At 41.2% G+C, this 24209-nt stretch overlaps 1 protein-coding gene across 4 annotated transcripts in view; it reads right to left on the bottom strand.

Annotated features, from left to right (window-relative positions):
- Positions 1–24209, bottom strand: part of ADCY9 (adenylate cyclase 9) — a 92888-nt gene that overhangs the window by 13665 nt on the left and 55014 nt on the right. For all 4 annotated transcript variants that reach the window (XR_011741430.1, XR_010652422.2, XM_065851002.2 and 1 more), the window contains 6 exons: positions 23831–24048; positions 19037–19139; positions 15800–16008; positions 7965–8124; positions 4920–5068; positions 1902–1943 (listed from right to left, as the gene is read on the bottom strand). Coding sequence is in view for 2 of the 4 variants with exons in the window: in XM_065851002.2 (XP_065707074.1) it covers positions 1902–1943; positions 4920–5068; positions 7965–8124; positions 15800–16008; positions 19037–19139; positions 23831–24048 (881 nt within the window). In the remaining 2 variants the exon portion in view is untranslated. The remainder of the gene's footprint in view (positions 1–1901; positions 1944–4919; positions 5069–7964; positions 8125–15799; positions 16009–19036; positions 19140–23830; positions 24049–24209) is intronic.

Below are 24209 nucleotides of genomic sequence, written 5' to 3' on the forward strand. Positions count from 1 at the left end.
TGTACATTAAAAGAGCCCTGAAAAGAGAAGCCAAATTCTCTTGCGAATTAATGGTAGAAGCGGAATAGGAATAACTATCTTAACTTCCAACACATAGAAGCATTGTGTTAACTTCTGTGCCCGGGCAGCTTCAGCTCAGCGGAGCGCGGACTGGTAACAATGATCCTGCTGGGCAGACACAGCTCTGCAAAAACACAGCGACAGGGACCAACCAACCTGGACAAACCGCTGCAGAAAAGGCAGCGCAATGCAGCATTAACTCATGCACAATACACATGCATTTTCCCCCAACAGTGATGAGCAAAGCACAAATCTGTACATCTCACGATAAAAAGTTTAAAATGAAGTTTAGAAACGTTTAATGAGCCAAATGTTTTGGTCACTGCCTTATTTGGTATTTAAAGCACAAACTCGCATTTGCAAAGCAGGCAGAGCGTGCTCCACGCCTGTTTGCAATAACATCTTCTGCATGGTTTGGTTTGTTATCTGCTTTTACCTTTATTTGGCCTGAGTTAGAAGTTATATATTTATGGAAGAAAAATACTTGCATACAAGCAATGCTCGATTAGCTATTTTTTTTTGCCAGATTTCTAATAAATGATGATGTAGGAATAGTAACCGACTGGAAGACTGGGTTGTCAATTATTTAAGGCAGAATGAATTACTTGTTAGTGATCAGCAGCTGGTCAGGAGCCTCCTAAGCTGCTGTCAGAGCTGGGCAAGACATTGGTAATTCTGAGCAACACAAAGCTTCAGCGATTTCACAAACTAATAGTAAACCACCTAAAGGTCCAAACTCAGGCTAATCCTCAGATATTACTTCCAGTGATCACCACGCTTTAATATTTTGTACGTTGCCTTTTCAACAGATTCCTTTCAGTGGTTTAGCTTACAAAAAGAAAAATAGATCGAGCCATGTCTATTCTTTTGGCTTTAACTCTCCATTGTGGATTTAGTGAACTGGGATTCTGCTATGAAAATGAAGTTATCTTTCATGAATCAAAGCCATACAAAAAGGAAAACCCATGTAGAAAAAAAATAAAATAAAATAAAAAGAAAAGAAAATAAACCCCAACCAAACAAACCAAAACCTAACATTGTAGTAAGTGCTAACTTCTTGGTGAATAAACATCTGACATGAAAACACAGTGACCATTTTTGTGACTTAAAATCCATGTGTCTTCTCAACTACCAGAGTATTCATGTAGATGACATTTTCTAAAAAGTAATTTTGTTTGGGTACATGCTGGCGGGAACAGCAACATGCTCCTGAATACACATTTGTTTAGATGAATTATTAAATCACATGTTCACAAGGTCATTAGTTCAGTCAAGTACAACATTGCCCCAGTATGGCTTCCAAATCTGTAATCAGCAAGCACATACTTCTCTAATACCAAAGATCAATAAAACAATTGAAATAATCAATAAAACAAAAAGCCACCCAGGCTGCCCTCACAGCCGGCTCTTGCAGCCCCTCTGCCCTAGGGAATTCCCAGCTGTGGACACCATCCAACTCAGCACACTGCTGGATGGTGCAGATCAGCCAGGGAAATCCAATAAATAGCTCCTGATGAACAGACAATGCTTTAAAAACTTCTACTACTAGAAAAAAACAGATGCTATTTTATATAGCTTCTCCATGGTCCTATTTCCTAGAAATCCAATTTAAAAAGAAAATAGTATTACACAACTCTGACTGCAGCGTCAGCGCTCTGATGATTTTTGGTCATACCCAAGTTCTCTGTAAAGGAAATTACACACACAAAGAGCTTAAACACAACTTGCTGAACCAATTTGTTGAACTCCCAAGTATATTACTGCAGATGCAAAGTTTTGTTATGTATAATTGACTGAAAATGTTTCTATCCATAAAGATGGCAATTTTATATACAGCTTACCTAAAGTTCTGTGCCAAATCTAGATGAAGAGTTTCCACGGAGCTGAAATAAAAAAGTATTGATATCAGAAGGAAAGTTAAAGCAATAAACAAAGCATCCTGCCAGAATTTCAGTTCGCATTTTAAACTTTTCTATTATGTAGACTGTAGGACCAATAATTGCATTCCACTCTTGATCAGCTTCAAACTCTGAACGTGACTTATCTTCATTTTTTGCTTGGAAGAAGCAACCAGTCAGCCAGATGCAAACACCTCTAAAGGGTAACTGATGATAATGCAGTCAAGATGATGCCTGGAACAAGTAATTGTTAAACAATCCAATCTTACCTTGGCAATGTGGAAAAGCAATTTCAGAACCCTAAATCCCAGTTATGCCTTCATGTTATCTGACCACACAATACAAGGATTAAAACAACACCACCCAAAAAACAATAACAAAAAGCCTCCACAAAAAACAACAACAAATCAAACAAAAAACCTCCCACAACAAACAAAAAAACCAAACAAATATAGAGCCTATTTCTGAAAATGCCATTACAGAAAATAAGTAAGCAGTTCAAGCAATTTTTGTGTTTACAAATTTACAATTTCTCCACGACAATCAAGTATCACAACTCCCAGGATCAGTTACTTCTGGAAAAAAGAAGTAAAGAAATCTGCAGAATGGATTTGCCTGTGATGTGCACTGAGCTGCAGCTCCCACCGCGACAAAAAACATCATCCAGACTAATGATAAGAGAGGAGTAAAAAAGTTGTTATTAACAAACAAAAGTTATGGGTCTCACTAATTCAACCCGCATTATTTTTGTTCATGATCAATTCTATAAATCACTTTTTCAGATCTGCAGTTTAAATGTTTACTTTAAAAAGACTAAATAACAACATACTCCAAGATTTCTGTACTTCGTCCATTAATGGTCACTGCTGTTCAAACCACAGGTGAACATATGCGATCATTAGCAAAACTGCTAAAGATAATATTTCTTTAACATTCATGCCATCCTTTTAGTAGTCAGTGAAACCTGATGCTATGAACCGATCCAATAGCAAGGTCTCCACCTCTGTGCTCAGGAACAGCCTTTCCCGGTCCTTTAATAATGCTGAAATGCAGGGAAAATCCCAAGTTTTGCATCTCCCTTTCCGCACAATGTCTTAATGCAGAGCTTATGCACAAGCTGATTTAGTAATCACACATACCATTTGTTCTACAAGGAATAATAATAATAATAAGGAATAGGAGGAATAGTAAGGAATTAAGAGTTACGATTATGGCACCAAACCTCCTGATCGTCCTCTAACAAACCGCCTTTGACATGGACACGTGGAGGGTGGTTCAGTTGCTCCGGAAATGTCAACCGTGACACCTTTGTCATGCTTCGCCTGGGCTGCCTGCCTTTGTATGAAGGCTTTTGGTACCACAAATGTATGATATTAACCTATTTTAAAAGCCTCTGCCATGAACCAGCATCTTGCGATGCTCCACGCAGACGCTCTGGTGTAGCTTAAGGTAGCTTAACGAGCAACAAGAACCCCCGTTTGGAGGGAATGATGGAGGAGCAGCCAGGGAGTCAAGAAATGGCATCAAGGGTTTGATCTTCACTAACTTCCCCAAAAAAAACAAACCTGGGGCTGAATTCTCAGTGAGGCAGGTGGTTGGACAGTTTGAGTGTCAGTGTCACAGGGGAAAAAGGCAATGGATGGAAAGTCAGTGTTGTTACTGGGAGAGGGCCTGTTAGTGCGCTGGAGTGGAGACCATGTTAGGTAAGCTGGACAACTGAAACCAAAGGGACAAACAAAGAGAAGGCATCCAGAAACTAAACACCACATCCCTCCACTGAAGCCAGAAAGAACTGCCCTGCACTCGGTGCCTGAGCGCTCTGCAGAGACAAAAAAGAGATTTGTCTTCCGTCTAATGAGATCTAGAAACCACTTGTCAGCTGACTCTGGTTCCAAGTTATTTTTTCCTAGGGAAAGACTTTCCTTTGACATCCTTGCAGCCACTTCCACCTGTCAACACGTATAAGGAGTGATTTTTATTCTACCTGTCCTTTTTTTTCTATCAATTAGATCAAGACTAAAAGACACCATTGAAGATACTTGAGGAGGGGATTAAAAGCTAAATAATCACACAAAACATGTATCTGCAAACTGTTTGGTTTGTTTGGATTTTTTCATGTTTTTCACTGTAGATTCAGCAGGACTCTGAGGAAGGGCTTTTGATAAGAACTAGAATAATGCAGCTTAAGAAGTCCTTGCAAAGTCCACACCATAGTAAGAGTGCTAAAGGTTATGAGGCTTCTTAAGCCATGGAGAAGCGCAAGTTGATTATAAAATTTTGACAATAGGAGTGAATGGCTGCCAGGACTCCCCTGACTCTCTTGGCAAGAAAACAGAAGGAGAATCCTGCAAACAAATTCTCTTATGGGGAAAATTGGTTACCAGAGGAAAAACTGAAAAGCCTTAAGGTTATTGCACAGAAACGGCATTAACTTGATTCCTCTGGTTACTGTCTTGCAGCGTCCTTTGAAGAGGCAGGAAAGGGAGAAAGGAAACAGGGTATTAGAATCCTATTAAACCTAAGCACCTGCTTTCCACAGTGGAAAACTCCTTGAGGAAATAGGTAGGAGATTCATGGTTCTTAAGGGCAAAACTAAATCCAGAGGGGTGTGTGGGAACAGCTGGGCTCTCTGGCACCATCAAATGCCTCAGAAATTTCTTATAGATTTTCAAATAAATGGTGAAAGACAATTCTATGAGTCTGATAAGCATGTCTTAGAAACACATCTGTTGAGGACAGTGTGATTTCAAGACAGATTACAGAATCGGGCCCCTCAGATATCATCCTGAAATCCTTAAAAAACGCAGAATTCTTCCCAAATCAAATTATGAAGTTTTAGATGCTGGAGAGATTCATGGCAGACACTAAAATCCCATGCATTAGACCCTCACTTCACAGGCAGTGAAAACTAAAGTAGTTCACCCAAAGCGTGGTCTCCGAGTGCTGAGGCGCGATGCTCACCTGTCCGGACACAAGGAGACGTAGAGCAGGACGAGCAGCACTGCTCCTACCACGGTTGCCAGCAGCGATCGCATCCAGGAGCTCAGCTGGCAGAAGTTACAGTACTGCACAATGGTGATGAGAATGGCGCAACACATGAACATGGTGTACTGCAACAAAGAGAGAGAGCGGGGTTAGCCTCTTCTTGCTGGCTGGAGCCCTTCTGCACACATACACCAGTGTAAATTAAAGAATGTGTGATACAAAAGAGAAGGATCTAATTTCATCTGTATTCTATGCACAGTCAGTAATCCCTCACAGTGTCTGTGCCAGGAGACAGCACTTGAAGATGGAGGTCTTCCCTTCAAAGAGCAAGGAAACTTTTAGCACAGGTAGTTTGCCACAATTTTCCCTAGATGGAGTGTTTTATGACCGCATTGCACAACTGTTATTTCAGTAACTTTCAATACCTTCAGCTTACCTTTGCAAAAAACTCAAGGCCGCCTCTTATTAAGAAAAATATAGAAAAAAAGTAGAAAAAAAAAAAGAAAAAAAAAGAAAAAAAAGAAGAAAGAGAAAAGAAAGAAGAAAGAGAAAAGAAAAAAGAAGAATACGAAAAAAGAGGAAAAAAGGTAAACATTTCTCATTTGCTGGGGTTAGACCCTGTCTCTTTTCAACGGGATGTCAAAATTCCACTGCACTGAACACATGGAACACATTCACCCTCAGAAACTTCATCCAATTCCCTTCACTTAAAAACACCTCGTAGAGAACATCATCGTACTGGCCAGCAGCAGTTGAAATCAAAAAGGAAAAGAATCTGGTTTGATAACAAAAGGCAGGTATCAGCCATTGTCAACTGGTGCTTGGTAACCCAACCATTATGTCAATTGTCCACATCTTTACTGGATAAAGAAAAGGAAGGTCAGGATGGCTGTGTTGCCCAGAGTGCCTTCATTTCCCTGAGATACCATCTTATAGCGAGCAAAACTCTCAAACCGATGTGCAAATTTTGGTTTTATCAAGAATATTCATGGCCATCCAAGCTAAAACAGAGACTCCACAACTGCACTATGGAGCTCTGTTCTAGCTATATACTGCAGTTTACACAATCAAACATTCAGTCTCTCTCTCTCATTTTAAATTTCCTTTACAGCTGAAATGCAGAGACTGCACATTAGCAATACTGTAGCATAACAAACAAGCATGTGATTCAGAAGTAGACACGGTGTATGGAAAAAACCTTACATCATTTACCATTTTTAAACCACAAGCACAGATTTTTATTTTTTTTTTTCAAAAATGGATAAAAGGAATTGCAGAAGCATCCATTAAAAAAAAACATAATTTAAACTTACTTTTTTTCCCCCATTTCAGGTCTCCTAAAGTGGCAGAGCACTGGTTCTCCCTCCAAGTGATGCCCCAGCATGAAGCCAGCCTATAGAGGGTCAGGACGTGCTGTGTTTTACTATGTACGCATGGCTTTGGAAAGTTTTTTTTTTGTTTTTTTTTTCATTCTTGTTTTCGTTAATTTTGATTTTAATTATTTTATATCCAGGGAGGGTATAAAATGCTATGAATAAAAAAAAACTTCACAAAACCATGTCATAGTAAAAGATGACACTTACCTGACCCTCTATAGATTGACTCCATTTCCTAGAGCTCCATGAGTGCTGGAACACAAGGCGAGTTGGGACATCTCTTGGAGAGTGAGCCAACCGCCCCACGACTCTGGAGGACCTGCAAGAGGAAAGAAAGCCAAGTTCATTCTCAGTTTGGTGATAAACACCACCACCTCCTGCTGCTGCCCGGAGCATTTGGACGACAGCCTGATACGGACAGGTATGGAGAATACTCAGTGCAAAGGTTCTTCCTTCTTAAACGTTTGGAGATATGATCAAGGATGGTGATGAACGGGATGATATAAAAATGAGCGGACAGATTTGAGAGATTTGAAGGTTTTCAGCTCCCTTCAGTGTGAGGAAAACATTCCTACAGTTAGTTTATTGGTAGTTTCGAGGGAGGAAGACCATAATTAAACTGGAAAAAAAAATTCCGGCTTAAAAATAGTCAACTAAAATTCACAAAAGGTAAAAGCTGCAGAATGATTTTAAACATGAGATGTGAAAGAATGTAAAATACACTTTTCTGTAACTGTGATAACCATGGAACAATATCTGCCTAAATCAGGAAGGACCAAAATATGTCTGGTCCACGTTTCCATGGAACAAACACTTCCCGACACCCAGTAATAAACTGTGATAGGAAGAATGAAGAGGATCTGGTCGTTACCTATGCCTAGGGCCCCAAAACAGCTAGAGACTTGTGAAACAGAATTCCCTGAAGATCCTGGAAAGGAAGGATCATACACTGTGCTACCTAAGAGAAACCTTATTCCCCCTTCTCATTATTTAACCCCTTGTTCCCTTCTTCTGAATGTTTTTATTAAAGGAGACACCAACTTCCCTGTGGACTTTTCTGTGGCGAGGTTAAACACGCCAATTTCTTTCCATTCCTTTTCAGAAAAGAGCTATTGCTTTCCTTTAACCATTCCCACAACCCGTGCGGGGTAATCATTTCTGTGTACTCAGGTCTCCTTTGAATTTCTCCATCTAATTCTGCAAAGAAAACACATCCACTGCTAACACCGTTCTTGCTGTTAGAGATTCACTAACATGCATGCAAGGTTTTTAAGTATACACGGCATCTCCAGCTGCAAACTCTAACTCAAAACCAAAACGAATGCAACGCTAAGTCTGAGATACACTGCTCACATTATTTAGGATAAACACCTGCAGAAGTGTTCGGTCTAAGAAAAAAGAAGTATGTGTGTAGGCAGGCGTTTATAGGTACCCCTCTCCTCTTTTGTATAACAGTTTTCAAACAAGCAAGTAACTGTATTTACATAACAAAACAGGCATTTCATCATACACAGAAGTCCTATCCCTTTGCGGTATCTGCATCACACAGATGTAAAGCAGGAGGGAGGTGAAGAAGACTGCAGGCAAGCAACAAGCTTTGTTAGATCCAAAACGTCAGATTATGAAACAGAGTTCGACAACTTACATGTATATTTGTTTCAAAATCAGAGGTGAAGTGTGAAAAAACTGCAAGAGCTGGGAGAGAAATCAGGATTGCACCGAAAAAATGTCGAGGCAGCCAGCCAGATATCACCTCCAGGAGACGCTTGGTACAAGTCATCACCTCCTCCAGAAAGAACGCCATTCTGGAACAAATGAAATCACAGATCCAGGCATTCATGTCAGCGCATCACTTCGTACGTCTAATTTACTTGTAATAATATAACTTCAAACCCTTCACTTAGATTGTATGAGCAATCACGACATATTACATGCCACAGCACCTGTTGATAACTTCAGGAGAAAATCCGCCTTTGCTGAAAGATGGCCAGTTGTTTGCTCCAGCAAGGGGTGTGAGAGCAAGCGGGATAGTGGGCTCGGAGGAAAACTGGAGCCCAAATTTCACTTACTTGGAAGGTAAACACATGAAAGACTTCTCTCCATTCATAAATATTTAATCTTAAAGCCAGTGGGGAGAGGGGAAACTTCTACAAGCTAAAAAAAAAATACTTAAAATAACACCAGCAACGTTCTAACAGATCAGTATCCCAGTGGCCGTGCACATCCACACCGCCCTACCATCACACTGCAACCGAAACCAGTTCTCCCAGTTCCACCCGCCCCAACAGCAGCTCCGTCTGCAGCCGGAGCCTGTTCCCTGCCGGGAGGGTCGGGAAGCGGAGCGTGGGCTGGGGAGCTGGCACGGCACACTGGGAGCGGGGCGAGCAGCCGGGCCAGCTGGCAGCTCCTCCGCTCGCCAGCAGCGTCGCAGCACTTGGCTCCGAGGCACCGGGAGGAACGGCTCTCGCCTCAAGCTGCTGATACAACCATGGCCCAAACCTGCGAAGTGCTGGAGGAGCCAACTGGAAGAGCTCTGGAGAGCAGCGTAAGGGAGATACCGCTTGAGTGAGAGCATTTCTGATCGTTAACGCAGATAAAGAAAGGTACAAGGATGCTTAATGCTCGAGGACACTGCATAGAAAACTGTTATTTATCTACGGAAACAAACCCTTGGGGTAACTCGCTTCTTATAGTTCAAAAACATTAGTCACTCTAGAGAAATCGCAATTGCTGTTCAAGTTTCTAATTACTTTTATGAAGACATCAAAAGGTAAGACAGTAGAGTCAGTTTTGTTCAAAGCTGTTTTGTTGTGGACGTATGTAATTATCAGAATTGGTCTGGGCATATAATTCTGCTATTGTAACCGTGGACTCCAGTAGAGCCCAGACAGTCATAATTACTATTTTTTTTTGGACAGAGATCCTCACAACTAACAACAACAAAAAAAGTAAGTATAAACACGACATACACTACATATAAAATTCACAATCTCCCAAAGTTACACGAAGTATTCCATATTACCTATATCTTTCAAAAGAGAAAAACTATCTTCTGAGTTCTTAACACTGTTGTCTAAAATACATGGTATTATGCCGGATAAAAGCTTATTATAAAACAGGATAAATTCAAAGCTCTTTATGTGAATTTGACACTTATTCCACACTTTAAATATGTATTATTTATAAATTATATTTTAACTTTCTGGTCTAGAATTTTCTTGAATCTTAGGAGCTCAAGCATTGTTATTTAATATTCAAGAGTTCTTCTCTGACTTAATATATTAAAATCCAGAAATTATACTTAAATGCATTGAGAAAGATAAGTTTGGGGTAACAGAATTGAAGATGTTGTAATACATCAGGACCCCACGAGAGGGTGCTCACAGATTTGTCAGTTCCTAGTTTAACAGCCTTTCATTTACACCAAAAATTATAGCTATGTTCCATCATTAAAAAAACTTCACAATAACACACAGAAATTAATAAATGGTATATAAAGCAAAATAAAATTATTTAAAAAGCTCTACAGAGGAAGAACTGGGTTTTCTGAAGCATTGCATAGTGTCCTCACTCAGTTGCCTCCAACATCAATAACAGCGGCAGCCAAGCTTGCCCGGTATCGAGTACTTCTGAAAATGTCACCCAAGATCGTGCCTCTAAAAATAAAGTTCAATTCTCCCAAAGCCTACGAATTAGGATTAACATTTACAAGGCTGAACTGCGAGACAGGAAGCTGAATTGGGCTCCAAGGCAGTGCACCCGGTTCCACCTCCCCGGGCAGCGGGGTGCGGAGCCAGGAGAAGGCAGGCAGTCTGTCAGTCAGTCAGTCAGTCAGTCAGTCAGTCTGTCTGTCTCCGCGACACCTCTGCCCACGCTCTGCCCGATCCTCCGTGTTGCTCCCATGTGGGCTGGCACAAAAGCCAGCTCCGTGGCATGCAAAGCATGGCAAGATACCCAGTGCAGCTCATGTCTCTCACCCCAACCCACACAACAGGGACTCCATGGTGCAGAAAGCTGCTTTTTACGTTTTTTTTTTGCCAAGCCTCCATGCCAGGACAAATTCTCGTGGGAACTATAGCAACAAATCCATCAGTGAACCTGATCAGTTAATCCTGTAATGAGGATACTTCTTTACTGAGGCAGCTGCAAATTTCAGCACAATGCCACATTTCTTGTGATAATGTTTACCTTCTATTCCCCCCACTCCCCGGTCCAGCATTTATTACAATGCTCTGCGCTCTGGAATTAAAATGATTGAAATCTCATCCTTCACAAAACAGCAAAAGCCTGTGAACACCGCACAACCCTCCCATTGCAGGGAGCAGTGCATTAAATCCAGACGGCAATGAGAGCTGCAGACAGATTTAATGGATACAGGGCGCTATCAGTAAATAATGCAGTGCCAGTGGGCAGCTCAACAGGGCTTAAATGCTAAAGCATCCAAGATGTTTACACATGCCGGAGTTCAAATTAGTAACTTTGACATAAATGATTAATGGGTAATGTTACCATCACTTCTGTATTTACTGGCACTTTGAAATCAATTCCCATAGTTCAAATCAAAAGCTTTTGGCATAGCAGCAATTTGGTGGGATATTAAATACCAAAGTCACAGATGTTAGAAATAAATAAAGGCAAACAGAATACATTGTTTTGCCTTGCATCAATACTCTGTATCAGTCATGCTGTAACAGAACAGTTTCATTAAGCTCTAGTTGCAGAGAACAATTTCTATTCCTGGTCACCGGGAATTTCAGAAGACCAGACTGGGTGGCCACAGGGTTTCAGCTGTGGACAGACCCGGGGCTACTTCAGCAAGCCCTGGGAAGCCGAAGTACCAGGCAAAGGCCAGTTTTGCTCCATCACACAACAGCAGTTTCCCATTTAACTGTTCTACTTGCTTACTTTCTTCACTCAGAAGGTTGTTCAGTATTTCCCTCTAGAAACGTACTTCTGAACTCCTGAAGCAACTTATCAAGTGCTTCCACCTCTCACTCTTTTGAACAGGGTTGAAATATCCACTATTCTGGTCTCATCTCTACACCCAGAAGTCTTCACTGAAGGATGCTATCAAAAGCAACACTTGATCTTTTTAAACAAACTTATCTATAACAAGTTTTACTCAAGAACAAGAACTAGATGTCAAAAGCATCTAGTTAACAATAATCCTGTTTTTACAACCAAAAGAGTGGGCAGATGCCTTTTACCTGTATTCCTGCAGAAGCAATAAGATTCCCAACTGAAGTCTCACACGCTGTCTTATGTTCAATGACATTTCCCAAGATATTTTTATAAAATAGCAGAACTTTAGGACCTCTTACACTTCAGCTGAATTCATGAAAAGTCAAAGTAGCCACATTTCAAGTGGGCAGGAGGAGATTCTTTGCACTACATTTACAGAACAGGAGATGACATCTTCTACACGCTTCCAAATGAAGCACCATTTTTTGTGTGCAGCTTTATACAATTACAGTGGCACTTGCAAGAGCAGTGAGATCCTCATTCATAGATACTCCAATAATTGATTTTCAGACACTTCGGAGGAATCAAAACATCCTTGGAAAGCCTTAATACCTGAGGACTTTTGTTCTTCTACAACGTTAGAGTTTTAACTCGTTCCTTGCTGTACAGGCAGCAACAGCTCTCTGCTCTCCCGCTCCTGCAGCTGGACTAAAGGTCTTGGCCACAAGAGCTGTAGCGAGTACTTCCTAGGCTGAGTCCTGGATTCAATTAAAAGTTAGACTGATTTAAAGACAGGGTGTTTCGCATCACGATAATGAAAACACAATGAGAAACTTAGGCAAGAATTTTGTGGTCCTAAAATAATCCCTTTTCCTGAAATCCTGGGATTGTGCCCAGCATTGTAGTCCAATCTCCTCCCTTCAGATATCTCGGTGGTATTCTGTGATTGTCATTTGGGATGACATTTCTGCACAGGAAGTTCCACACCGTTTCTGCGCATAACGAGTGCGCAGAGTGAGCAGTCCTCACTCCGAAGAGGATTTGAAGAGGAAAAATATGACTTACTTCTTTCTGCTCAAGGAAGCTGTACAGGAGTGTGCGCCTTAGCTTGTGCAGTGTATTTTATGTATTTACTATAAAGTAAAGCCATATTATGAATTCAAAACAAAAAAACCCTCCAAACCAAAACACGTATCTTTTCCTAAAATGTTCCCCTCAAATACACCACTGCCATTATATTTAGAACTGAAAACCTACCAGAAAGCTTCTAAAATTCAAATCTACAAAGACTGCTCTATTTGGTGTATAGTATGAGGCTATTTTGAAGAAGGTGCCTTGGGCAAGATCTACTCTGACCTCAGCTGATCCTGTTTTGTACTTTAAGAGATTTACTGAAGTGTTACTTTAGATGTGATGATCGGAACTAAGCCAAATACAAATTATATCTCATTAACAGAGGAAAGCTGGCCGATGACAGCAAGTTCCTGACAATCAATTGCTTGTAACTGTGGAGTAAATACAGTGATTTACAGACCCTTCCCTCCTACCAAAAGGAAGGAGCAACACATCTCTCACTTGCATGACAGGGGCTCCATGCGCCAGGGATACCTGCTGACGTGATTCCTAGGTCCCTGCTCCCAGGCTGAGGGAGGGCAGCAACCGCTTATCCCATCCAGCAACCCCTGTTTCCCAAAATAACCGTGAGAATTTGTGGGGTCTCGAGATTCAGGGTCATCTTGATTGCAATGAATGCAGCAAGCACTGCTGACTACCGATCATCTGCGCCTTGCCGTAGCTGTGCAAGAATTGCAATATTCCCTGCGTGCCCAAACCTCCTGCGTGCTGTCAGTACAGTGTTCACTGAACATCTGTTATTACTACACCAGGTGGGACTATGAGCTTTGAAGGCTGGCTACAGGTGTTCTCCACAGTGTGAGATGTTTCTTAACCTGTTTTTTTGTCAAATCAGAATTAAGCACAAAAGAATGATTAATATTAAAAATGACGTATTTGTAAGACTTAGGAACGATCCTCTAACACTGGCTTTTTAAATCTCACTGACTTTAAACGAGGCATCCCAGCTGGCTTACAAAGTCAAATTCAGACTTTAAGCTAACTTTGTCTCAGGAAAATATTTAAAAAGTCAGAGGCAAAACAAAATAGTGTTAAGAAAACATTATAAAGCCACTTAAACTCGCCTCAGTAATGGCCCACGGTCACTATCAGAGAGCATGGCTCTCAACACAGTGCTGCAGTGAAACTAAACCTCTGCACAGCTGTACATGGCTCAGAAAGACAAAACCACTTCACAAATTGACCATATACAGGGTGTTTCAAAGAGATCGACTCCATTTGAAATCGGGTCCATCTTTTTGAAACACCCTGTAGAAAGCACATTGAAAACAATATGCCTTCTCCTTAAGAAACTCATAAACCTCCAGTTACACAACAGGACTGAAATAAAACCATATGTAACTACACATTAAAAATTCCTAAGATTATAGCAATAGTTTTTTTATAAATGCAAATGCGATGCAGCATTGGAAAAAACAAGTGGGGACCATTAATGAATTAAAAAATACTAAAATGGAATACTTTGATAAGGTACCTGCAAGGTGAATGAACACAAATTTTCTCCAAACATACCTGGAGAGCAGAAACCAGCTCTTCTGCAAAGTGGTGGCTGAGTTGTCCACAGCTGAACAAATTCAAGCATACAATGCCGTGGCAAACACCGACTACCTGCTCACTGCTGCCTTCCTACTCTCCTGCTTGGTGCAATGAAAGAGCTGCTTGGGCACATGAAACTGACAAGAAAACCCTTTTCCCCCCATCCAAAAGAGAGTAACTGTTCTGCAAAGGGAAAAATGCATTTCTGGTGCAAGAGAGAGGACAGAGCAACAGTTAATCCAGGTTAGGACGCACTGGAATGACAGCCCTACCAGTTCAACCATCCCTCAGTACAAGTCTTAACACTTTCTGAATTTCTACATTTTCTAAAAACTCCAGAACCACAATACTATTCAAATTGCAACAATCAAATACACCTGCTAAGAAATACTATCCTTAAAAGCATTTCCAAATGACCTCTCCCTACACCTAAATGCCAGCTTTCATGCAAATACGTTTGCATACATTTATATGCACAGAGTTACAAGCTTCTGTCAGTGACTACTGTACAAATTCAGTAGCTTTTACCTTGAGTGAAAACTGCAATGTCTTGTCTCCCTTCAAACAACAGCAGAATTGCTTCTAACTTGTAATTATGAAAGCATTTTAACTTACACATACCTGATAGATTTGCAGAACTACAAGTGAGGACACACGTTTCCACACAGCACCTTTGTAAGATGCTCTTGTGTCAGAAGGAAGCGCAATGAAAACGGGGGATGAGGAGGGCAGAAAAAACTTGCTCTCACAAGTATAGACAAACAACTTATTATTGGGTCTGTCATCTGGGTTAATAACAGGTTACAAGTAGTATCTGTACAAATCAGACAACACACCCAGGAGAGCAGGAGCTTTACTGAATGCTGCAGTCTTCAGCTGCACTTGAATGCGTTGGTAGCTCCAACATGCCTGGGGAAAACCCCACATTAGGTAGGAACCGCACAGTAACCACTCACAGAGTAGTAACAAATGCCAGGGTAAGGCCCGTAAGCATCTTAAAAGTCCAGAACCACATTCTCTGGGTGACTGGGCACAAGTCAGGAATGAGAAGTCACTGTTACATATCAAGTATCTGCAGCCAAGCCTCACCTTCAGGGGCACAGGAGAGGCAGAGGGGCAGGGGCTGCAGGGACGGACAAGAGCTCAGGGACTGGGGATGCTCCGCTGCTGCGGTGAAGAGGCAGCGCTGGGGCTGGCACTGCCAGCTCACCCCCTCTGCAGCAGTGTGTCACATAGCCCAGGACTCGGGGGAAATGCTGAACTCCAATTACGTGTCAAACAGAGAAAACACAAACTGTTTGAATATTAAACCCATGAGACTTGAAATGGAGATCATTCAAAAAACTAATTCTGGACAGATGTCACTTTTGCACAACTCCCCCCCTTTTTTTGAGAAAAGAACTGCTCTTTGCATTTCTGATACATTCTTTCCATTTTAACCCCAGAATGGTATACTTTTACCTAGGAATTTTAAGGCAGAGTTGTTGTTTTAGAAGGACAGATAGAAGTTTTCTGTTTGAGTCCCCTCACTCTGACAGTCTTGTGAGGGGAGAAGACAGCCAGTTGTGTGTGGCATCCCAAGGAACAATAAGCAGGGGCGGGCATGGCATGAGATTCTGATTCCTTAAGTGGCCTCTATCAGAGTCACCTTTCGCTCCTACAAATTCTGTAGCTCGACCTCTCTCTACACAAGATCTGCCACAAGCCTTCTTGGCTTCACTAACACCATTTTCTAAACAGTACAGACCATCCAAGTGAGTTCCTGGGGTGCTGTCAAACAAAATGTTGCCAAACCAGCCACCATTTCAGTTCCATTGCTATTTCAAGACTTGCTTATGCTTTATTTACCTAATTGAGATGACAAGGGACAGCACCTCTAGCAGGATGGCAATGACGAACACCACGACGGCTGCAGGAGGTGGAGGGGATGCGACCATCCCGTGTTTCAAGAAACAGGTGACAGACAGTATGAGGAAGACTATGGTGGAGAGGAACACATCCAGGAGCGAGCTGAAGGTAGCGCTGGCAAATGTCTTCACTGGAGCATTCCTTATAACCTGTGTGGAATCCAGGCAGTGAGAGAAGGGATGAAAATTAATAACTGCCATTTTGCTGAATTTAACTGTATTATAAACAGCAGTCTACAAAAACAAAGGAATACAGAACTTTTTGCCACTTCATTAATCCAACATGAGCACCGTTTTGAAACAAGAAACAGTTAGTTTGACGGCTATCACAGTTCCCTGAGAATAAATATGTGTTGAAAAAAGAGTACTGGCAGCACAGTCCCTGGGTTTGGGGTGATTTTTACAGAATATTATGATAATGAAATAAACAATATGAAAATTGGTTGTTCTGTGCAAAGAAACATGAAACACATAATTTAGCAGATAAAGCTATAAGAAGTTTTCTTTGAGGATTTTAATTTAAAATAGATTTCACAATAAACCTTTTAGATTCAATGGTTCTTTAAGAAAAACCTCCAAATAGGACTCTACAGAAACAGCTCCTTGTCTGTGGCAGAGTTCACCTCTCCCTTTCAGACCAGTTTAAAAGCAGCAATCGGGACACTCTGTAATCGGAACTGATGGCAGCCCAGGACACCAAGCTCTGTTCTTCCATAAGCCCTTACCACACATTCCCATCCCGTCTTGTCCTGGCCCCAGCGATTGTGCAGCTGCGCTTTGTGCTACTTTGGCCAGTCCAGCTAAAAACTAGATCATGAGCTCCACATCCTGGCTTAATTCAATGAGCCCAGCATTAAGAGTGTTTGTATCTGCCCAAGGGACCACAGAAAGCAAGTTCCAAAGAAAAAACCAAAAAGTATGTTATCAATGTCACCATGAAGTAGCTCAGCTTGAGTACGCTGGTTTGATTTGGAAATTCTGTTTGCTCCTCAGAATGCTATCTGCGCTCAGCTATACTGGGAAATGAACTTGTTCCTCATTTGTACCTCTCTGCAACCAAATAAATTCAGCTAGCATCATTTCAGTGCCAAAATTACCTTTCCATCTGAACTGTAGCAGAATCCTGTTAGTCCACAGAGAAAATGACATAAATTGAGTTACGGGAAACAGCACTGTATCCTAAAGTGACAGCATTAAGGGTGCCCTAACAGTGTTAACTTGTGCCTTAATTTCCAAACAAGACCAGGCCAGTCAAGCTCTTGGGAGCAGAGCTGCTTACAGGGAAGGATCACAAGCTGAACAGGCAGCGGGCACTGTGCAATGAGGTGAACTTAGGTGCTGGAAGTGACTGTCAGCAACAGTGCCATGCAAGGCAATTAAAGAACCAGCAGTGCTGACAAACCATTTCACTCTCCCAAGAGAAGATTTGTTGTTGTTGTTTTGGACCCAGTCCTATGTTAATATTAGGGCTCAAACAGGTTTTGCCCCAATGCTGCAGTTACTAGTCCAGAGTGAAGATTCCCACTCCCAGGAAGTTTTACACATAATCATCTTCACATTAACAGCTTGCTACTAACAAAATGCAGAGCCCACTTTCCTGCTCCTTCTATGAATTTCCCACATACCCACATTAATACGTCAATCTGTATATGCTTGACTCTCATTGTTTCACTTCTCTTTCCAATCTTTCCACTGGAAATAACTTAATTTACTTTTTCCTGTATAGTTTATGCAAATTTTGCAGGCTGTATCCCAGGAGAAATTTCTCCCTGCAGTTGCTAGATGAACTTTATTCAGAGAGATGCCACTGAAATACAGCGCTGCAGGATGAGTATGGGGTTCCTGAACAAAGGGAACAAACTGAACTGCAACACAACTACGTTTCCTTTTGTTAACAAAGTAAGTTAGGTCTCACTTGTAAACATTGCAAAACAAGTAAATAGGGGCTATTGCTAAGGTCAACATGACAACACTGCCTAGAACAGAAAGCAGCACATGAACAGAAAGCAACGAGCAGCAGAAGCAGAAATCCTGCCTGCCCTCAGATGTAGGACACACTGGGAAGAAGATAAATCAACATCTACATTTATCACAATGCGATTCTGCCAGACAGATGACCCAAACTAAGAGCTCAGCAGTACTGCAGGGGAAGGGCCCATTCCCCGTCCTACCGCCAGACACTTACCTTGCCCTGGCTCTAGCACTTGCCAACCACTCTGTGAGCTGCTGGTTCAATACAGCAGAACACAGACCAGACAGGAGACAAAAAAAAAAAAAAGCCACAAACAGAAAAAAAACCCCAAGAATATTTTATGCTGGGCTGGTAAAATGAACTGGCATGAACTGGCTCACAGCAGGGAAGGCTGATGAGCACCACAGCCACTAGAAGGGGCAGGGAAGGGTAGGAACAAGGAGGGGAGAGCCATTGCCCTCTTTCTGCAGCAGCTGTTCAGCAACTTGTGGAAATGCAGATTCAGTTAGTGCTGACACCTAATGTCATTATATGTAAACATAAAGCATCTCGCCAGTTCGTATCAACCAGTCAGGAGTTTCTATTGCCATGGAAAGCTGGCAATACTATCAGCCCTCGAGGGGATTAAGGACTTTTTACACTCAGTGCAGAATCCTGAAGAGAGCACCAAGTTCCTTACAACTTACTCACTGTTCCTTGAAGTTACTCAGTGTTTTGAACTGCCTGTTTCTGAATGCAGCACACTCAGCAAATTTACAATATTTGAGTTCAGAGCACGTTTAGGTTCCACAGGGATAATCATGAGGCTGTGACATGAAGAATCAAATTCAAAGTTATCATTCTTGAAGTCAGGATATTTGATGAGAAGACAAGTAGCAATTGGACCTCTACCTTCAGCTTAGCATTGTTCTCTGGCCTGCCCAAAGCCTCAAAACATTAGCCTGAATATGGAGAAAAGGCAGGTGAGAAGTAATTAGCCTATCTTGGTGGACTGTGAAAATATATTTCCAGCCTAAACACTGGAAACTCAGGGCATGGCACAAAACAGGTAAGCTGAAAGGAGACTGTTTTCAGAGGCAGCAACACCAAGTAGTAAATCACATTCAACATTTAATGATCCTTGTCATTGACTGAAACGAAATGTGTTAATGACAGACAATTGCTTAGATAGATTACAGAAGGAAACAAACACCAGGAGAAACACACCTCTTCCTGATAGCTTGTCCTGTAGGCCATCTCCAAATCCTGATCCAAGAAGTTCAGGCTCAGCTTGTTAATGGGTGGTTTAAAGAAGTAGTCCTTCATGAGGCTAAAGAGAAAAGACAACATCACCATCAGTTTATTCACCTGTAACTCTTTTAGAGTCCCCTGTTCTGTGGTTTCTGCTTCCAGGGATGCTGGCGCTTGGCTTCAAAGTTCCTGTCACTCTTCTTTATTCGCTCAGTAAAAGGAAATACTTTACTAAAAAATGAGAGAGCAAACTTTTATATTTTCAGGAAGAGACTAACAAGTCCTTCCAGAAACTTACCAGTTATAACCACAGATCACTACAGGTAACTGTAAAGTGAAGCCAGCAAATGGTAAAGGTTAATTGCTGCTAGAGAGGCACAACCTTAGGAGATGTGTGGCTGCATGACATTTGTGTCCTACAGTGGAATTCTATCGTTCAAAGCAGCCAAGGACGACAAAGGTGACAAATTTTTATGAAAACAAAAAACAAACAAAACAAAAAAACAACAACAAACTTGTCCATTTTAGAAAAAGCACTTATTATTTCAAAGACACTAAAATAACTCAGTAACTGAACTGAGAACATTCTGTTAATGATCCAGGCCACAGAGAAACAGAACTGAGGAGATGGATAGCTTACATTTACCTCTGAAACAGAAGATTTGAAATCACTGGAATTATCAACACTGACAAATAATGAAATTAGCTCACTAGGACTAGCGCACCAGAAAGCGGTATCTACCAGAGGGTGCTCATGCATTCCTTCACCTTATCTGCCAGCGCCAGGTGCAGGAAAAAAAACAAACCAACCAACCAACCCAAAACATAAAAAGACGCCTCAATCATTAAACAGTTGTTTCTATTCCTCACCCTCTGGAGCAAAAAGACAACATTTTTTTGCATTTTACATCATTTGTAAGAGGTTTATGAAAGAAGTTTTCTAACAACATCCATGGCACTTGATCTGCAAACCTTGTCTTTCTCTAGTAGGTGTCAGAGAGCTGAAAGGATTTGATGGTCACAGAGTAAGGTCACACCTGCCTACACCATTTATTGCTGGTTTAGCCCATCACCGTCTCTGCTGTGCAGCCCTCATCTGAGACACCGGAACACGCACTCTCGCTGTGAACCTCCTGTCATTTTCCAGCAACCCACTGTTTTAAAAATTGCTGTAGGATCTGAAATGGGGCTGCTTCTTTCCAAGTGCTATTCCCATCTTGAAAATTACAGCACCAGAGCAACAATGAGAGCGGGCTATTTTCAAGTTGATAACTCTAAGCAAAAATCAGAGAAATGCACAGGAGATCAAATTCTAAGCAGATGAGGAAGCTGAAGGATCCTACAGAACTGTGCCTGAATTCTTTTATTCAGGGGTTTGTTTTTGTTTTATTCTGTTTATGTTTCATGAACACTTAATCAAAGAGGTTTTTTTGAACTACAAGCTCCCCAGTACAAGATGACGTGTGGGAAGTATTTTTTTCTTGAGATGCAAGACCAACCAAACACACATTGACAGACTGAAGCTTGAGAAGACAAAAGATTTCAACCATGAATATGGCAGATACTTTACAAACTTTAAACATTCTGGCCTTGGTCAATATATCAAAAATATCAGGTTAACTGTGAAGGAATGACAGGACACAATTCACTTGAGTCCTCCTCTTGTTCATTCTTCCTTGTCTTCCATCTCTCCCATCCCTTAGAGGTTTCTAAGAACATCTTCTAAATATTGCAGGGGTTGTTTGTTTGTTTGCGGTTTTTTTGGGGGGGAAGTTGTGTGTGTGTGTGTGTGTGTGGTGGTTTTGTTTGTTTGTTTTTCTTTGTTTTAATATTGTTGAATTAACTCAACAGAGTACGGTGATGCTGTGCTGGAGCTGCAATGCCCTCAGGATGTAGGAAGAACAATCTGATTTGCCAGTGCAGCACGAAACAGAAGGCGTAAGATGGTGCCACCAGGCTAAGGCAGCGTTTCTGATGCCAGCAGCCATACTGCGCCAGCCCAGCCCCATGTGAATAGTCATCTGTCCCAAACACGAAGACCCCGGTTTAGTTGACTAAATGCAGTCAAGTACATAATCTGCTTCCCAGGAGGGGCTGTGCCTCCCCAGCACAACCAATTTCTGTTTGCCCTGAATCGAGCAAGGCTGGGAAGTGGGCAAGGAAAGAAACAAACAGATTTCTAAAGTATTTAAAGAGGAAGGTGACCCAGGGTAGGAGATGAAGTGCTGCACAGCACCTAGCTGCTGGGAATGCTTCATATTGCCCTAGGACTGATCTGCAAGTCTAAAGAGATCATTTTTAAGTACTGTTCTGATTAGCACGTAAGTACTTGTTTCTTGTACTTCAAAAGGTTTATAACCTAAGGAACATGTAATTTTTCTTGGAAACAAAAATCTAAACAGTGAGAACCTTTTGAGGCTATCCCCAATGAAATTCAGTTTAAACATTTTGTACTCTTACACTATAGTTTTCTTTTAAAATACACAGCAATAAGCAAATGAACAAAGCATGGTATTCTTATAGTGGTTATAGTAAGGTCAAACTCAAAGCTCAAACTATACGCTGTTTGCCAAATATTTATAATGAAGCTGTAAGAAGATGCAAACTGATGACTTCTGTGAAAAGGATTCTTATATAATGCAGTAATACAAACATGCCACACCAGCACAGGCTCTATTGTTGTTATTTTTAAAGACAACCGGAACCGTGCTGAGACATCACCTCCAAGGTGAAATCTCTGCACGCAAAGAGATGAACTCACGAAACTCAGTCACCTGAACTCTAGGAAGAGGTTGGGAAATGAAAAACATCACCAGTGTCCAGCATTTCTGCCTAGCTAACCCTAATCAGCTCCCTAATGCCACGTACAGGCTCCTGAACCCTCCCTCACAGACGTTTAACTCTTCCCAGCTGTACAGGGAGCCTGTGGGATTAATTTATGCACCTTATCGCCATCTCTGGGTTAGGTACCTTCTGTTACCACAATTTGATGTCAGAACACCAGCATCGCGTGGGACAGCGGAATCACTGCCCAGCGCGGGGAAGCTCACGCTTTGCTGCTGCTGGGTTTGCTGTAACATAAAACCCAAACTGCACAACTCCAGTACGATGATTAAGAATGGGGGTTTCATGTCAGATGAACAACGGGAAGTTTGACCTTCACCCTTTCCCTGAAACAAACCCAAATTTCCCATTCAGACATCCTCACACATACTAGATTTGTTGAGATTAACAATATATTATGTTTCCCAGTAGGAGATCCAGAATGGTTTAAAAATGACTTATTACATATAACTTCAAATTGAGAAATGTTAAAAAAGATTAATGTACAATAGTAGGCCTAAACCATTTTGCATAGACCTAATTAATCAGACAATTATTTTTGGAAAGTTATGTTTACATGAACTGAACTCAGCAGAGAAGTTTCCCTGGCAACAAGAAATGGCCCACTTAATATGGTAATGATGATATTTAATTGAGACCAAAACAAAGCCAGGCTTTAGCTGGTGTCAAATCATGGTCCTGCTTTTTCCTTTTGTCTTAATCAGAAAGAATTATCCATGTTGTAAGTGGAAGAGGAAAGCTCCAGGAACACGAGAGCTTGAGTTCGGTATCTTCAGCAGATTAACAACATAAATCAAGCTACTTCTGCAACTGGAAATCTGCAGAAAGTTAGAAAATCCAATTTGTTCTTGCTGATTTTTGCCAACATTTGGACCTTCTCAATCCGTCTCTCCTCCAATATTTGAAAATATCAGCTAAACCCCTATTATCAGCCACTAATGACAGAACACACATAGAGAAAAAGAAAAAAAAGAAAGCTAAAATTTCAGTTGGCCACAGGAGAAAGGTAATCTAAAGATATATAAAGAAGAGACAAGAGAGGGACTGGTGTCCCCCCTTCTCACTGCTCCTGCTTTAGTCCAGTTTCCAGTTCAGATGACACCGTCCCTGTTCCAAGTAGCCTGGAGTCTATACGAGCATGCACTTTCAAGGATATTTAAATAAAATAAAGGAGTGAAACAAAAATAAGAAAACCCATAAATAATAACAAACTCAAGTTATCGGTTTAGCTGATCCAGTCAAGCCACTGCCATAAGGGAGATATGGTTCTGTGTTTACAAAAAAACCACACACTACTGAATTTTGAGGAACGTGCTTTTGTCTGCCCAAAATAAAATGGTGGGTTTTGTTTGTTTGTTTTGTTTGTTTTTAAACAGAGAGAGAAGCTAACTTTAAAAAATGCTGTAGGTAGGTCGTAGGTCCATGAGAATTCACTCCTATTCATTCTCCTTCCAAGGCCAGTAGGATTTCTAGGTAGTAGTTAGTCATACAATGTTATCAGATGTTGTTCTTTTGCTACACAAAATGTGAGTTTTGTGGTTCAGATTCTACGTTACATTTCTAATTGCAGAGGAAGGTACATGCTATGTGCATTAAGAGGACTTCTGAATGTAAAGAGTTCAATTTCATGACAAGTCATTTACAGACTGTTTTTCCTTTTCGAAGACAACTGAAGAATGATTGTGCACCAAGGAAACAATGAAAAACCTGGCTTTACATACTCCTGAGCAGGATGTTTCTGATATCAAGTTCCTGCTTTAGTTTAAGCAGAATATAGACTAAGATTAGAAAACATACGACCCGCTATATGTTAACAATAAATACTGACATTAGACAAAAAGCACACAAAGATTAAAGATATGAGATCCCTGTTATCACCTTCTCACCTTTATATAATTTTACATTGCACAGCTCGATTTTCCTTACCTGTCTTCTTTAATCACATCCACAAAGTGAGCATCTGTCTTTTCTCTGATGTTTTTGAACCTCAAAGGAAGGAGAGCTGATTGATCCAGGCTCACTCCACCCCATCTTCCTTTCTCTTGCAACATTTCATAGAGTGAGGTTTGACTATTGCTGAGCTTTTCTTCCTGTGGAGGACTCAAAAGTCCATTCTGAGTCTTTGGGCTGTGTCCTCCTGGGGCCTGGATGACAGAAAGTAAAACATACATGGAGAAAAACAGTGGTTGAGAAAACAGATAGAAGAGATTTCATGGAGCAAAAGGTGAAAGAAGTTCTTCCCTCAACATGCTGAGCTTTTACCTGCCCATGTTAAAGACTTAACTCCACCTGCCCTGAAATCATT

Source organism: Patagioenas fasciata, chromosome 15, assembly GCF_037038585.1.
Source record: "Patagioenas fasciata isolate bPatFas1 chromosome 15, bPatFas1.hap1, whole genome shotgun sequence".
Classification (NCBI taxonomy): Eukaryota; Metazoa; Chordata; class Aves; order Columbiformes; family Columbidae; genus Patagioenas; species Patagioenas fasciata.